Source organism: Fulmarus glacialis, unplaced genomic scaffold (genome assembly GCF_000690835.1).
Source record: "Fulmarus glacialis isolate BGI_N327 unplaced genomic scaffold, ASM69083v1 scaffold2591, whole genome shotgun sequence".
NCBI lineage: Eukaryota > Metazoa > Chordata > Aves > Procellariiformes > Procellariidae > Fulmarus > Fulmarus glacialis.
The window spans coordinates 33,269-51,332 of record NW_009190694.1 but is presented as its reverse complement, the minus strand read 5'-3'; the positions used below and the strand labels follow the sequence as shown (position 1 = coordinate 51,332).

General features: G+C 40.5%; 1 protein-coding gene across 1 annotated transcript in view; it reads right to left on the bottom strand.

Moving 5' to 3' along the window:
* Positions 1–1,017: 1,017 nt before the first annotated feature.
* The window catches only part of PCDHAC2 (protocadherin alpha subfamily C, 2), a 50,315-nt gene continuing 33,268 nt past the window's right edge, over positions 1,018–18,064 (bottom strand). Inside the window, exon 5 of the mRNA XM_009586147.1 lies at positions 1,018–2,951. Coding sequence (XP_009584442.1) covers positions 2,641–2,951 — 311 coding nt within the window. The 3' untranslated portion in view covers positions 1,018–2,640. The remainder of the gene's footprint in view (positions 2,952–18,064) is intronic.

The window sequence follows — 18,064 nt, the reverse complement described above, 5'->3', positions numbered from 1 at the left end:
TTTGTGTTAAAACAGGCAAATCAGAGACATACTGCAGCTCTTGCTTCATTCTGACAGAAGCAAGCCTTGGAAAACCAGCTGTCTATGACCACTGATGAAAAATAAATAAATCAGATTGGCCTGTATAGAGGAAAATGCAAGCACTCAAAAGAAAAAAAAAAATTCAATTAAAATCTAAAAATAATCAAATGTTAAAGATTCCTGTAAGAATTAAAACTTTATGCGGGATTTTTGCCAGAGGCATTGAGGAGAACTACTTTATGATGAGCACAAAACAACAATATCCTTCTCTGTGTTTAAGTTACCACTGCAACTCCGGTTTATGAACATTTTGGGAACTGTTGGATTAGTCATCAAATAAAAAAATAAGTCTAAATCTACTTGCATAGCACAGTTGCATAAAAGAACAGCTCCCTCCCCAAATCTTAAGGTTTTTTTCTCTTGGATAGTCTTTAAAACTGAGTCAAGGATTCTCTTTCTCAAGTAGCATCTTTTCCATTGCCAGAAAAACAAGACTGGTAGCAAAAGAAAACTCTAAATAGAGCACATAAGGCCATTGGTGGTTCATCCTTTGAGATATGAATTCTTTTATTAGAGCTTTACCTTCTGTGATGTTTTAAGACTTGCTGCAGGTTCTTAAAAATGAATAGGAATTGTCCTATTCTGAACCGTCAGCAGTTTGGAAACTTAAAACATCCAAGACATGTCTCAAGAAATCCAGTTGTTCTCTTTGATCCTAGATTAAAGGGCCTGTTAGAAATTTTAGAGCTATGTAGTTTCTTGCACAGTTCCAATTAATATGACACTTGAGCTTTACTCTGTGAATGTACAATAATGTAGAAAACTCCTTGGAATTCCCTCATCAGCTATACTCTATTTAAAAATACATGTATTGGTTTTATAGCAACATTGCCAACCACATTCAGTACTCCATTTATACCCTTAGGTTTAGTAATTCACAGAGCTTTAGCTTCACAGACTCTTACCAATAAATCCCAAAATGCATGCATAGCTTGATTTAAGAAAGATATTTTACTTGTGTTTCATACACAAAAAACTGATAATCAACAGTGGCTTAAAAAATTAACACTACTCCACTTTTTCACAAGTGTACAAAAAAGAAATAATGGATTTACATTCAACAGTAAAGCTTAAAGTCCACTCTAATAATAGTTGCATTGACATTCACATACACAAGCACAGAATAAATATTTTAGGATTCTTATAAGAGCATACAGCATACATACAGTACTTGAATTTTACATAAGGAGTGTTAATAGGGTCAGAAATTCATAATCTCATAGAAAAGTAAAACTAAAATCAGAAAAGGTTGTGTGGGAGGTAACACCAAGGTACTGCACAGAGCTAGCAGGTCAGTAAATCCATTTGTGTGAGGAGGAGTTTGCTTCTGCTTTTTCACATTAGGACAGTTTGTTTGCAAAGGTGTATTCAAAGTGCAGATTAATGCAAAAAAAAAAAGAAAAGATATTCTTGTAGTTATTAATACATGCAAGAGGCAGCCCCCAAGTCACCCGACAGAATAAAGCTGTTATTGGCAAGTGGCCGATATAATACAGATGTTTCAGGCAATTTTTCTAAAGCACTTTAATAGCAGCAATTGTAATTTATAATGGCTCTAGATTGACTTCTGTTTGGGTTAAAGGGCATCATATTTCTTTAACATTTACAGCTATATTTCTTTATAAATAAATATCTCAAATAACAAATAGCACAGTTAACGTTTCTTTTTTCTCTCTTTTGCATAAGTGTCGTGGAAAAACTCTGACCTTTTCAGAGACATAATGTGCAAAATAATGTTAGAGTGGAAATAGGGACACAGAGCATCACAGTCAGTTACATTCCTGGGATGTCAGCCCAGCCCTTCTTGCACTCTGAGGGCTAGCCTTGCCAGGGTAATGCAGGGCTTTAAGGGACAATTTTCCCAATGGCTTGCTTGGTAAGAGATAAAATTTATGGTATCTTAAAGAGCTGTAAATGTGAGGTTTTATTTGCAGGAGTGTGTACAATACGTCATGTATAGGACTCAGTATTCCCACACAGTGACTTCTCAAGATTTGAAAAGTCTGGTCATCTCCTTTCAGACATTTCCTCCCCAGCCTGAATATCTTTGAACACTTGTGTTCATTAGGTGTTTCCTCTGTTGCATATTTACCAGCTCTTCTTGCATTTTATAATCTGATCTCGTATCACCTAGCTGACATCTGCACACAAATATTTCCAATCAGATAGAGGGTGCACAACATTAAAACTTTTAAACCTGTCCTGTAAGTGTCATCAAGACAGGAGCACAGGAACCACAGTGTAGAGAGTCCAACCTCTCACTGGCTGTACTGTGAAGATTCTCCTTTTCGGCGTAGGAGAAAGGAAACTTGTGTCTGCTTTTTAGATTCTGAAAACAAGCCAGAGTGGAGAAAAAGAGTTAACACCAGACTTAATAAAGCTTTTAAGACAAAACCTGTTAAGCAATTTAGACAGACACTGTGAATTTCCTGCTCATTTTCTCAAGTCTGTACATACAGGAAATTTGTTAACAGTAGGAAGAAGTTGGGAGTTGCTACATAGGAGAAATCTGCCATTATTACAAAAACTGGCTAAGTGGGTTCTTTCAGTATAAACCCCTCACTGGTCACTGTTCTCAGTGGTGCTGTTGCCCTTTTCTTTTTTCTCCTGAGTCTTGTTTCCCTTCTTCTTTTTCTTCTTTTTCTTGGTCTCTTCCTTCTTGCCAAAGGTTATGAAGTCACTTTTGTCAATTTGGCTGTTTGGTGGCTCCTGCCGGATGGAGATGATTGCAGGAGATCCTGGGATAATGAATTTGTCTGGCAACTCACCAGGACCACCTTGTTTGGGATTGCCCGGTCCAAATTTAAAGGTCCAGCTGTTGCTGTTCACACCAGCTCCCACTGGGGGGGACACCTCTCCCGCCTCAGGTTCTGAAAAAGTCAAAACAGCAAGAAAAGCTTAAAGCATCATTAAATACAAACACTCAGTGAATATCAACTTCCTATTTGAAAGCTATGGCTTTAGCCTGGCTCTCCACTGACTCTTGGTTGCCTGGTTGCTCATCTGGGTGTTATCGACTGGTTCTTGTCCGGGGTGCTCAATGCTAGTATGCACCGAGTCACTCCACATACTGCTGGGCCCAACATGCTCTGGATCCCATGTTGTGCCTTGAAATACAATTGTTCTCTATATTTCTTTTGAATTTGAAGTGCTTAGAATAAGAGATCGCTGTGATGCAGCCCACTGTAGTGTTTTATAGCGTATAACACAAGCATGTGTATTGCATGGCACAAGGGTATGTTTGAGGGTGCCAAGTCTTTTGGGATAGGGTTAGAGGAGTGTCCAGGGCAGGGGGAATCAGCCTTGGCAGTATGCACATCCATGCTGAATATCTTAGCAAACCATCCTGTCAGCTGTGTCCAGGATTTCTCATGGAGGGAATGAGTTGATGCATCCCAGAGAGGAATCTGAGAGCCAACTAGATTTAAGTATGTATGTGTGTATGTATGTATGTATGCATGCAACGTGACTGATCAGCAGACACAGCCCTAGAGCAAAAACAGGGGTGAAATGAATTGCCTGGGTAGAGATACCACAGGACTCCTTCAATCAGGGTGCAGAATCTGACCTCAGAAATACTCATAATCTTCTTCAAAGCGAGGCTCTAACAACCTGTTCCCTTTTGCCAGGAAATAGGGTGACTTTTGTAAGAGAACTCTTGTAAAGTTTTTCTAAACTATGAACTTCTAAGCAAAATGGGAAATTGGAAAAGGCTGGTGCCAAGTTTGTGGTAAGCTGTCAAGAATGGTTCACAAGTAAATAACACTGCAGTGAGTTCTCAAATCGGGAAAGTCCTCACTATTATGTTTCTGTTTTCCTATTGCAACATCACAACATAAAGGATGAAAAACACCAGACTGCTGACTAACTCTTGGTTCTTTGAATTGATATGGTAGAATGGTAGATCACAATATTTTATATAGGCAAATATAAAGTGAAGTTCTGTTGTCAGCTTCAGGCTTGCAGTATGAAGCAAGTTTTAAATTTTATTTCCATGATTTTACCAAGATTGGTCAACATCAGATTGAAATGTTTATGTATGTTGTCCTGACAAGGACAATTTTCTAGCGTAATGAAATGCAACACAAATCAGGTTCCTCTATGAGAGAAAGTCTTAAAACCTGGCTGTTTTCTTTTTTCTTAAACTTTGAAAATTCATTGTAATTTACATAACTCCCAATTTTTAATAGGAAGAGTATATTCATTTTAGTCTATCTTTTTAAGTGTTTAAGGGATTGTGACCAGGAGAAAGCTCAACACTTATGCATTGATGCTAAAGCCCTCAAATCTGATGAAGACATTCTTATCTACACTCTGAAAGTGCAGTATCACAAACATAGGACCTGTCACACTTGTAACACTCCTAGCCACACATGAATTCTTGCAATGCCAATACACTGATCTGATTAAGTCTCAACATTGTATTCTGCATCAGAGCTGAACAGGTAAAGATGTTCAGGGAAAGAAGGAGGTGGGATCTGCATTGCTACAAGGAAGGGTTGGAAAACCAGCTGACAGGGACTCCATATCCCTTGGAAGAGGAGGCAAGGGCACAGAAAGGGGGAGAAGAAACAAAAGTCCTAAGTGTCCCATTGGTGAAAGAGGGCAAAAAGAGGAAACAAAGTAGACAATCTAGAGGAAGATCTCCAACGTTTTGCCAGACCAGAAGATGCTGTTCAGTAAACCTCAGCTACTGACTGCTCTGTATCCCTGTAGTAGTAATGAAGAATATTGTATTTGCTTTAGCAGCCATTTCCCGAAATGAACAGCATCTCCTGTACATCTTATTCTTTCATGATTCTTCATCTTCTGTAATGTTGTTCGTACAATTTTCTATTTTATGAAATAAAATGTATGTCATGCATGCAGACATAAGGCTTTCCTGGTTCAAAAGCTAAAGAACACATTTTGCTGCTTGACAAGCTTTCTCTTGCCTGGCAGCAAAACAACCACCACTGGAAAGCATGATTCCTTTTAAGCTTTTCCATACTTATGCAGTACGTCTATGTTACAGAGCCAAAGAAATGTGTATACATGACACATCAGAACTGTCTCTGAGACCATCTGTGTAATAGGTAAAGGATGTGATATGACTGCTTTTACAATGTGATGCTTAATCAAGAATTAGAAAAGCCTGTATACTTCTTTTTCCCCTAAGACTGTATTTAATGATGAAGAAGTTTTGACTTTGAGTTTATGTTCTTTCCAGGAACTGCTGAAGTTGTTTTAGTGACCTTAACCTCCCTAGTCTCAAATATCTTTTTTTAAGTTATTATTAATGTGGAAGTTCCTCTATTTCATCAGTTGTAGCTTTTCTGGAAATTTCCTACGGTCTTAACTATCAGCTTCAGATTTTTTACAGGTTTGTTGTTGGTAATAGCAATGTCCTAGCAAGCCCTTTCATACTAAATGCATTAATATGAACCAGCTTTCATTTCTGCTTAATAAAATATTTTGATCAGGTACATTTCATATTGCTTTTGTTTCTTTGAGAAGATAAATTACAAAGGTGAATGTTGTGTCTCTTGGCCTTTTTCCAAATTATTAATCAATTCTCTTTCTCCAGCAATACAAAAACGTGAGCTTTCATTTGTACATAGTAAATTAAGCCGTATTTGACAAATAAATCCTTTCTCCTTCCCAACAAGCCCATGCAACATTAATTCCAAACAACATTGGCTGGGACCCAATGCTCTTTTCCTGTTCCTGGCAGGAAAAAAACAGCTAAAGGTGACCTCAAATCATTTTTGAACCATTCTTGCTCTGGTTGGGGAGAGTCCTGTAGCAGTCAATAGTCCCAAAACTGCTTTGGAAGTGCACAGGGTTACAACACTCTATGGATCGCAGTGCCACCACAGCACACCTGAAATTACATGGTGTGTGGTCGTGCCATTTTGACGTGACCATATGAGACTGAAGACAGGACATGAGACAATGACAGTGACTTTGTATTATCCATTTTACCACACAAATACAGTACCGTGCAAGAATAGAGGGTATCCTTAAGGTACAGCATCTCTTTTTCCTTGCATGAAAACTCTTGCCAGTCTAACAGGGTGCACATATACGTCTGCATTGCTGAAATCTAATTCAGAACAGGATACTGACCCTTTAATCTGGTTCTGCCTAGACAAATCCACTCACCAGATGAAGTCAGTAACATTTATCACAAAGCCATCTGACATAATGTGTCCAATCACAACCAACCCATCATATCTACCCTGGAATCAGGATTCTGTCAAGCTAAAGACTAAAGGGGTTTTCTTGCATTTCTGTGTGTTTTTTTCCCAGCCCCTGAATATGTTTGTTGTCCATATAAACTACGCATTTTAATACTCCTTAATACTCACTAAGCCAAAGGAAACTAATTATCCTTGCAGCTGTGTGGAGAGCTCACATAAAAAAAGCCAGAGACAGGCAGAACTTAATGAGTGAATAGCCACCACTTCCTATGAGTGGGGCTTCGACAGTCTCGGGAAATTTGCCTTGTGTGAGGTTTACCCGATAACATGTGTGTTTATCCGTATTGGCAGGATGGAAGGTCACAGTTCAGCTGTATTAATGATGTTGCATGTTTAGGCATTTCAGATCAAGGATAAATGTCACTTACCACCTAGTTTCCAAAGCTTCCTTAAACATCTCTCAGGAATTTAACAATAAAAACTTTCCACTTAGATGCTATTTTACATTTAACAGGATTAGCTGTACTTCTCTTGCATATTTTCTGGGTCTTACTGAATGCTTTAAAGTTGTTTATTAAACTTAGAGGAAAATCTAAATAAAGCAAATCCACCAGCTATATTTATAACACTTAATTTAAACCATTACACTTCTCTTCTTCCTACAGCTACATGGGGGTTTTGCCAGAGTTCCTACATAAAAGCACAGAGTCTGGCCATTTCCTGGTGTAACTCAAGGGATTACTTTGGAGACAGCCCCTTTGCTTTATTCTCAAGGAATACAGCAGTCTTCATGTTCAATGACCAAACGATTTATTTTTAAAATGCATGCAGCAGAACCCAAAATCTAGGCTGCACCCGCAGCTCCTGATGCTTCTTCACCTGTGTGTCTGCATGCTAAAATGGGAGATGAACTTTTCACCCCTTCCATTTCCTTGTACGTTCACCAAAATACAAGCGTCTCAGTAGACTTTAAATGGAACCTTGAGCAACAGAGACTCTGCAGTTAAGATCATCTATTCAGTTGGGAAGAAAAGAATTCTAGGTTGTCTTTCAAAATACTTCTTTTTCTATCCAGTGACTGTTGTCTGAAATGCACAGGCAGATTTACATACAAAAAAATCCCACATCCTAAAATCACCTATCTGAAAGCTTGAAGCAGTAGGGTATAGTGCCTAGCTACTTTTTTCTCTTCCAGAGGCATTTAAGGGTCATATGCTGTAGCCCTCTACCTCCCACAGGACTTGAAAAACATACAAATCTCAGTCAATAGGCACTAGTTCAACAAGTTCTAATTGCTCTGAAACCACCTGATTTCCTACACATTGTCAGATAGAAAGTGTCATGTGGATGTCACAGGCTCCAAGATCCCAGAAAGGGAGCAGGTTGCAGGTGAGCTGTGTCACCTCGCTGAGCACAGGGCTTCTCTCTCGCATGCTCCAGGCAGTCCTGATCTCAGCGCACAGGTTTTTCAGAGGTACCTAACTCTCCCCCGTGCTCTGCGCAGGGAGCCCAGGCACCTACTACAAGGAACAGGGTCCCCAAAATTTAGCTTGTAGTAACTATAGGTACCTAAATTTTCTTTCTTAGATGTCATCCGCAGAGTAAGGTATCCCTTTTCTAAATTCAGCCACCAAAAAAAGTAGGCATCCAATCTAAACTGTCTGATTTAGTTCTTGCTGCAGTCTATAAAAAGAGACAGACACCCTCAGAAGGCAGTTCAACCCACCTAGATTAAACGCCTATTTTTAGAGGCACTGAATTTTCTTTGTGCCTCTCCTCTCTCTGCTGGAGCTGTATGAGCTTTGCTTCTTTAACTACAGGTAAAGCCCAGACAGCCAAGTTAAACTAGACAGCTAACTTTTGGGTGGCTAGTACAAAAGGAGCTGAATTCCACCCTCAGGAGCAAGCTAAACAGCATCATGTCTTGGGGGATGTTGTACTAATGACCATGCCAGAGTACTTAAAAAAAAAAAAAAGTTTGAAACTAATTTCTTTAATAGTGACAGCCACAAAAATCCTGTACAACTATTTGCAAGATGAGGCCACTTTCTCAGCCCTAATCCCTTCATGGGATTTTTATTTAGGCAGGCATTGGCATCTTCTGCTCAGAAATACCTGAGAAAGCTCAGCCATGTTAAGGTTGCACCATTTCCACCCCTTAAAAGGCCACATTTTAGTTATGACAGTAATAACACCAGTACAGTTTAGGTCTGCAAAACTCTAAAGTACAGGTCTGTCACTGAGATTTACAGTGCTGTCTTTTCAGAGGCTGCATTTGTGAAATGAAGGGTTAGCTTTCATCAGTGTGTAAAACCATCCAAGCTGGTATGTAAGTGGAACAAAGTTGAAATGCTGAGTGATGGCTAAAAACAGTCTGAAATTGAGATGTCTTCTAAATTTGGGGCAAAATGTCTGCACACAGAACATGTCATCACTCAGCCCACAAACTGATATCCCATCAGGTCTGGGCTAAGACTGCAGTTTCTATCTCACTGACATTTTTCTCTCCTTTGGGGAGGCCACGTGTTTTTTTTCCTGTCCCTGTATAAGCCCCACAGCTCCAATCTGGTGTTTACTAGGAACAGGTGGTGCTCACTTCCCATAATGCGAGCTGGCCATATATTCTGAGTGTCATGTATATCATCTCTACCTCCTATGCCTCTGCTGCTTCCTTAAAGAACCCTTGTCAGAAGAAGGCTAACTCGTGTTAGAACAGATGTGCCCCTGCTCACGGGGGAGAAGAGGAAAGCATTTCTGTGCAGCTCTGTCTCCCTGCAGAGACATTTTTGACTGTGACATGCTCAGCCAAGACAGCAGCTTGCTTTCACTCTGTTCCACCCCTCCCCACTCACCACTTTGTCCCTGTCGTTAAAAATTTGGTGGCTCATGGACTCAGGAGTTCATTTAGATAAAGCTTTCAATCAAACCAGCTATTATTATTGAGTTTAAAGGAAATATTTTTCAATGTTTTTTTTTCTAGACACCAGAACGTGCCGACTAAAGCCACCGTGAGCTTAGGAATATTCCATCGTTAATCATAGATCCTTCTGTCCGCAGATCAGAGTAGCAAAACACATTAATTAAATGAATTTATTTAAAACTGAGATCAGGCAATAAGCAGGAAGCAAATTGCAGAGAAAGCTAATCATTAACCTGATTTCTCTCTTCCCTGCCTCCTCCACCGATGCTGTACTGACTGCAGCTTCTGCCTCTGGCAAGCTTAATGAATATTCACTGTTATAAAGAGTCTGACATTCTGCACTGATTCCAAAACAGGACATCAAATGCAAACAGCGTGCACTGAAAAACCCTCTCTCTGTCATTTGGAGGATCTCTGCAGACATTCTGGCTTCACTGGTCATCCCTAAGCCTTTTTGGGATTAAAATGCCCATTTAATCTTTTTTTTTGAAAAACAAACAGAAAAAAACCCCAAAACCACAACCAACAACACGACAAAGAAAGCAAATAAAAATCCATCATCAGCATGATAAAATGACAGATACTGATCTGAAAGACGGAGAAATGATTCAGTCATAACAAAGTTGAACCATTTTAACTATCAGTTTGCCAAAAATCCCAGCCATCTCTAAGGACTATGTCAATTTGGAGTCTTAAAGGAAAAAAAAAAATCATTCTCACTCTCTGCCTTTCCATCTGTTTGACCTGTTCTGCACTAATGATTCAGAGACAGGAGGAATGAACAAAATGAAAACTTCTTCCCACCAAGGAGCCGGTAGCTTTAATCCATTGCTTGGATTTAAATTCAGTAACATTAAACGGGGTAATTATAGCACATATGTTGTGGGAGATCCCTAACCCCCCCACTGCTCCAACATCCAGATACAAAGCAGGGGGTGGGCACGGAGGTCACTTCCAGCTCAGTCTCCAGTTACTGTCCATGCTGACATTGAAATTGAATTTACATAGAGATTATCTATCTCATTATAAGAAACAACCTCACATGGCTGTGTATTAAAGCAATTGTCTCAGCTACCAAATAGCTCTGCCAGCATATTCTGAGATATGTGAAAGCAAAAATTGATTTGCTTGCTACCACAGCCTGCTGCAGCCAGAGCACAACACAGGGTAAATGGCTTCTCACAGCTGCTGAAGAAGCAAACAGAGCCCAGTGTCTGCAGCCCCAAGCTCCTCTAACTCTCTTTTCACTAAAAGAGGCTCTTCCTCCCCCAAAAACATCAACCTTCTTGGGTAATATCCTTCTAGTGCTGTACTTGTGCCCAGTCCTGCTCCCACCGGTAGAATTTGTCTTGGAAAGCACTTGTTAGTACTTGCTCAGCATAAGCTTTAACCTTTTCCTCACCAAACTGAGGACTAATTGGCTGCATCACTGAGACACCATGCGCACACATCCAGGATGCTCCGTATCACCTTTCCAGCTCTAATTGGATGCAGGACTCTGGGGGATGCAGCGTATGAATGTTTGTGTTGCATGCAGAGGTTGTTAGGGAGAGACTACTCCTGCAATATAAGGTAGATAGATTTTTATTAGGGAATTTCACCATGTCTGCAGGCCCACAGTGACCATTTTTAAGAGTTTATAGTTGAAAACAGCACCCCACCAAAAAAGCCCCGGATGATTTTAATCTTATAAATGCATTGTAAATACAGTGTGGGCAGCTACAGCATCAGCCATTCTGCCCTTGTTTTAATGCAAACAGTAAGGTAAAGGGCAGAGAATAGTGCAGGAAAACTGGACTTGGTGTTGGGGGGGACTGCTGTGCCCCTTAGTACCTGGGAAGGGAGAGGTGGTGTGGGCAGCAGCTGGGGACAGCGTTCCCCTGAGGACCTGCGGTGGCTTGGCCTCGCTGCCACCTGCCCCACCTCCACCAAAGAAAAGGCTTTTCTTTGCCTTCATGTCAAACCAGGTGCTATGTGGCCTCCTTAAATGCCCTAAACTGAACCGACTGGAGCAGCAAACAGCTACCCAGGCCTCTGCTGAGGGCTGATTTTAGGACTGCTAGGTGATACATCCCAAAAATGTGGACTTTGACACAAATCTTTAAAAACTGGTATGCCTGATTTGTGGCTCAAGTCTTCCTCTGGATGTGACCAGGAGGGAGCTGGCATTCTAACTGCTTTCAGCTGACTGGCTGTGTGTGGGTACTGCCTCTGTTATATAAAGACATGAAATATTGCAGAGAGAGCAAAAGTCGTTGCAGAAGAGAAAGCTCCAAATGTCAGGTGGACAGGAAGAGATCTGTGCACTGCTTAGTCTGTATTATAGAAAGCCAATTCTGGTTACTGTGTTCTGTCAAATTTAAATAAAAAATAATTTAATTCTTACGTACAAGCACTTTTATGTGAAAGACTACAGGCTCACAGACCATCATAAATCCTGCTGTGAAGGTGAAAAGGAGGAAGCATTTCCTGGCTGCTGCTGCAGCCCGTAACAGTATTCTGCAGACAGCCAACCCCCCCTCCCCTCGCTCTCTGCTAGAAGAGCTATTGAACTGAGGCCAAGAGCACAGACGGCTATCTATCCGGTTGCCTCCTACCACTGGAGGCCACTCTGCTTCTGTGGGGTGATCACAGGATGAGCAGCCTGGACTCCTGTCTACAGCCACTACAGCCACCTTCTGCCTCAGCCCCCATCCCAATGGCTGGCTGTGATTGATTCCCCAAAGAAGGAAAATTTCAGATCGGGGATTTCGGGTTACCTGAAGAGAAGACAGAAGGCAGGATTAGATGTTCTCCTAGCCTTGGATCTCCTGGACAGGACTAGCTTGTTTTTTATTTGGGTCCACCTTGGAGAGTGAACACTCCTAAGAGAATTCAGTTGAATTCAGTCCCTTCTGCTTACCCTCAACAAAACTGTTTACCAAGTACCAGTCCCTACAGCTGTGAAAACCTTCTGCAGGTAAGCTTAGCTTAGCACAGTCCATACTACTGCTGGTACATAAAGAGGAAAGAGCCCAGCATGGCTGCCAAAACCCAGTGCTGGTAGGCAAAAGAGAATCCCCACTTTTTAACTGCGCACAATTAATAGAAAGACAGTAACTATGGAAACTCAAAGCATCAATTTTAGTCTTTCGAAGCAGAACCTAATTTTAACCAACTAATTGGATGCTTGAAGTGGTAGTGAAAGAAAAAGGGACACTTTTATTTCAGTGCTTTTAGAGGCGTCTATTTTAAACATGAATGAATGTGTGAGCTTCACCACTTAGAAAGGATAGCATAGTAAGGATCATGGATGCCTAAGAAATGGTCTTAAAAGATAACTTTTTTCTTTCTTCATCATCTATGTTTAGCTGACAGACTTCAACCATTCCTCTTGTATATGGCTCCCTCCCCAGCAGCCCAAACCATTGTAATCTCCAGGCCAGATGACTAGTGTGAAGCTTTCTGCTTGGATCTTCCTTTCAAAAGACACACAAAGCTTCAGAGAGTGGAAAATGCAGTGCCTTGTCTCTCGGAGTTTGAAGGTGGCCTCATGCCCTGAACCTCAGAGCTGGAACCTGTTCCGTGGCTCCCTCTGGCTCTGATCACAAATAAAGTGATAATTTTACTGGTATTTTATGGATGAAAGCTAAAACTGGCCTTTTCTCTATCTGGACCATAAAGGGGAAGAAAGGATACTATTACTGTCTAGTTTAATTTGGTTTTGTTATCCTCAAGGGATTTCTTCATTTTAAAAGTAAACTACACCATACAGGTATATAAAATTAATTGAGACCTACAAAATCCTTTAGCTGACCTACTCTGGCTATTTTATCACTGAACCTCTGCAAACTTCTGCAAAAGCTAATTAACTAAATACTTACCAATGTCTATTTTGATTCTCACTGGTATGGCTGTAGCCAACAACCTGCCCTAAAAAAGGTGTGTTACCTTGATACCTTCCACAGGAAGGAGCTGTAAAACTGAAGACATGCAGGCCAAAATCCTTTAGCTGACCTACTCTGGCTATTTTATCACTGAACCTCTGCAAACTTCTGCAAAAGCTAATTAACTAAATACTTACCAATGTCTATTTTGATTCTCACTGGTATGGCTGTAGCCAACAACCTGCCCTAAAAAAGGTGTGTTACCTTGATACCTTCCACAGGAAGGAGCTGTAAAACTGAAGACATGCAGGCCCTCAAAACAGACTCCGGCAGTCACAGCCCTCTTTTTTTCCCTTCCACAGTATGTGTGTCACATTAGCAGCTTCCTATCATCTCCTGTTAGGATCACATTCATTATTATTCCTTTTTACTGATATGGGATGAATGGAGCTAATAATATTTCACATCAGCTAAAAAGGAATCTTAATTAAATGTGATGAGTAACTGCTAATACAGTATGATAAGACCCCTGGATAAGCACGCTACACAATTTCTCTGTTTTTCAGAATCTTTTAAACATTCTCTGAGGAGAAAATGGAGGTGACCTTGTGAAGATTCCCCACACCCATTCTCCTACTGCAGAAATACCGGTGCTCTTTCAAGTGGTTGTGAGGTCCACACTTGGAGGACTTTTTCTTAGGTTGTAGGTAAATCCAGATATTATGATCATTTAGAGTCATCCGGGTGTTTAACCCTTTAAAGTAGATTATTTTGGTCCTGATGAGATGAACCAGACTGACTGCCCTGGAAGTCTGGACCTACTGTATCATGGCTTGAAGCCTTCTACCTGTTTGTCCTTCCCTGCAGCTAAAGGTTTCCTCTCTTAATTTAGAGGACAGTACCTGCTTGAAGCATAGGATGAAAAGTTTGTATTAGGTTTTCAACAGATGCATATCTGTGTAATTCTGCTGAATTTAATAGATCTGCATGCAGTCCTGCTCTGGCTGGCTGTTAAAAGCCATTTGAAAAGTGTTTATGAACCTCCTAACTTGTTCAGTGCTTTATTCTACTTGGTCACATAAATTGAAATCACAAACTGCTAGGTGATGTGCTGTAAAAGCCATACAATGCTGAAACAAAATAAATTTAACAAAGACATTACTTGAGGGGGGATAATACACAATTATGGAATATTAAGGTATGGTTATCTAAGTTAAGATGAGATCAAAGTTGGCAGTTGCTTGAAATGGATGGCACCACATTGCAACAGCCATTTTAACAAAGTTGCAGATGCCTTTTGTGTCTTGTCTGTCTAGGACTACAGTTTCTTCAATGTTCATCAGATAATAAGTATTAAGTCTTGGAGACTTAACAGTTATACAAAAAAGTGGGTAGAGCCATCTCTGTTAATTTTTGATCACTGTAACCTTTTCAGAATAGAGCCCTTGTAATCCCAGTTTGAGAGTTAGCAAGTGACCTACTTTATATTTCAATTATTTTGATTTTAATTTTATAGCCCCAGTCATGCTTTAAGCCAAGAACTGTTCCCTCAATGGAACAATTGGAGAAATGGCTCAGGCTTGTCCTTCCACATGAAATAATGCTTTACATTTTACTCAGGAACTGCTCATTTGCTAATGAACTCTCTTTCAAGAAAGGCATTGCTCAAACAGTTGTAGTAACATATCAGAAAGTTATTTATATAATATGCCTGCCATTTCACTTCTCTGAAGGAAATATTAAAAATGGAAGAACTGGCTTGAAATGAACAGGAAGATCAAATCTGGGAAATGAATTATTACACATAAAGTGTAATGGATGTAAAATGGATGTCTGAGAGCAAAGTAAGGAAAATTAACTTCACTTCTACATTATTGCTTAATGGAGGCTGACTTAGAAAAAAAATCCTATCCTGATTAAATTTTAGAAAATTCACATTTCTTATACCTATGATTCCTTTAAATGAAAAAGCAGGGAGAAAATCAAGGACAGACTATCTGGATTGATAGCATAGTTATTTTCCTTCCAGGAAACATGTCATATGCCCAGGTAACTAGGACAAGCTGTCAAAGAATAGAGACATTTAAAAGATCTTAGTGTTTATAAAGGCTAAAGGGTGATGTTATTGCTTCTTGAATCCTTCACTTCAAAAGGAATTTTAACTTACCATCTGGTGGGATCTACATGTAGAATATTTAAAAAATATATTAACACTGAATTAAACTTTAAACTTTTGTTTTCCCATTGTAATTTTGTGTATAGACATACATGTTAATATACAATCGGCTCATTTCTTTTGAATTTCTGTGATCGTTGAGGAGGTGACTGGCTTCTTAATTATTACATATACGCTTTATATGTAAGTGCACTCAGAATGATGCAGAGGGCAACTCCTGACAGCAACAGGGACCACCGTGAAGTGCCAGTCTCATGTATGCCAGCCCATAACATGGACACTTTTCTGAACTGCAGCAGATGGGGAGCTGTGCAAGGCACTTCTTTAGCAGAAAGGAAACCGGTAACAGAGGTGCGTGCATTGATACATTCTTTGCATAAATTGTGGTCTGCTAATACCCACAGTAGTCTTTGCACAGAGGCGGACACACATAATGTAAAGACAATGTTTCTTTCAGAAACTGTAGGCCAAAACACATGCTTACACCTCAGGAACACTTTAAAGATTGATTGGAGTTGGAAACGTGAGGTAAGACCACATTATTTGCAATTCCATCAAAGCCATATGCAACCAGGGCCTCCTGAACCAGTCTTTGTGCTTCCCAGGATGGGCCAAGCCCTCTCCCAACTCAAAGGACACCTCATTTCAGAGTCTACTTTCCCAGCATCTTTCCTCAGTCACACAGCTACCAGGTCAGGTCATGGAGGAAAGGGCTTGTTACATTATCAACTCTGTAGCCGGAATAGTACCTTAATGGGCATTATGTCCTGGTCCATTTTAGTCCACGCACACCACTGAAGTTCACAGAGTCCTGATGGTACAGCTCACATATGTCAGATCGTATGATGATAAATGCATATTCCTGCTATACCAGGGAACACTGTTCTCCCACTTGGGGATGCCAGGTGCCAGGCAAACCAACTCACTCACCAGCTCTCCAGCTTTCTCCGCTGACTGCATTAGGTGTATGAGCTGGCAACAGTAGCAATTCTTCATTGCAAAGGCGTGAGACCAGCATGTGTCAGCGGGGGAGCACAAAGCCAAAAGAGCTTCATCCCCCCCTTCATAAAGGGGGATTTTTGTCAGCTATTTCTATATATTCCCTCACTGGAAAGGGGGGGAAAAAAAGGCAACTTCTGCAGCAAAAGGCCAGTTGCCTGGACAGCAGCAAGAGCAGCCATTCCTTAATCTTGATATGCCTTGTCCTACTAAGCACTAGGTGTAAATGGCTGTAAACCTCACCCTGCTTCATAGTCTCCCTATGATCCCCAATTGCAGCACTGAACCTAACTTAAACATATTGCCTTTACACCAGACTTGAAGAAGAAACGGCTTGGGGTAGCCAGCAGAGACATAGTTCATGACAACGAGGAGGAAAAATTTTTTTTTGAAACATGGAATAGCACACACTTCATTCAAGCATACACACAGCTGCTCAGTGGCTGGAATTTCTGCAGTGGCTTAGAGAATGGAGGAAGTGCAGTCAAAGCACATATACTGTGTACCAAGGAGAAAAGACAGCAAAAGGATGCTTTAAAATGCTGTGCTTCATCTGGTTCATTCTACTCACCGGAGAGGCACACAATTCTGAATTTTATGTTCAAAAACCTGTGTGCATATTTAGTGAAACTAGCACTAATATTTAATCCCTCTTCCTGTAAAAAGAGTATAATCATGCATGCAGATCTTCGACAAGCAGCTATCGACAATTTTTGCATCCGCAATTATCCAATTTGCATCTCTAGTGAAACAACGCAGTGAACAGGCAAACAATTTGTATCTCTGTGGATGAGCAAATCTGCCAGTTGCTTAGAGCTGATGTGTCAGTCTTCAGGAGGGGACAACACCTGGAGAGAGGACAAATATTTAGGCTCAATAGCAAATACTGACGTGAGCCGTATAGTCTTGCCTATAGTATCTGAGACAAACAAATAGCAGAAATGAATTATGATCCTTTTTTTTGCAGGGGCCAGAGCTTTCCCTTTGGCACATAACTATTTTTTAGCAATACAGACACAATTTTAAAAAAAAAAAGGTGAGAGGGGAAGCCAGCAAAATGCCAACAAAACAACTGTTTATAAATACTGAAAATCATCTGAGAATTGCCCAGCTGCTCTCTTTAGGGCCTCAGTCATTCATCAAAGTATACCAAATGGTGCCAGGTGGGATGATTTTCCCCTCACAGAAGAAGCTGAGATAAACTCATTGATCCAAGGGATCCAAAAGTCACCTGTTTGGACAACTATGTCCGCAACTGCACCCAAACCTGCAGAGCTTTCTTAAGGCAAACCCCACTATTTTTCCCCTCTATAAATAACTCAGGAATCAGTTCATACTTCGACCAGATATCCTTCTCACTCCTGCCTCCAGCTTTGTTTTAGTGCTTGTCTTCAGAAGCTAAGGCTTCCTGCCTCCTAATCTTCAACTATCACAAAACTATCTGCAGGTTTTCTGCTGCTCCCCCAGGTAATTCTGCTTTGGGCTCAGTACAAAAGCTGCATTAAGAACGAAAAATGCTGAGCAAGTGGCACTGCCATAGTCTAACACACACAGAATGGAATCAAGCTTGTGGCTGCTGTATTTTAATCACAATTAAATAATGAAAGAGCATAAACTGCAGCCTGAATTTCCTCATGTAGCTTTTTCTGTGGGATTTTTGTGTCTCTAGTCTTTGCACTGTGGGATCATGTCACGCCCACTCATCCTGCCAATTTTCAGAATATTTGTCACTTTACTTAAACATCAGTAGTTTTGTGATTGTGTGAGAATCTCAGATTTCAGAAGGAAAAAAAAAGTTACTTTTGCCTGCTAATACACCAGAAAGCAAATAAAAGGAAGT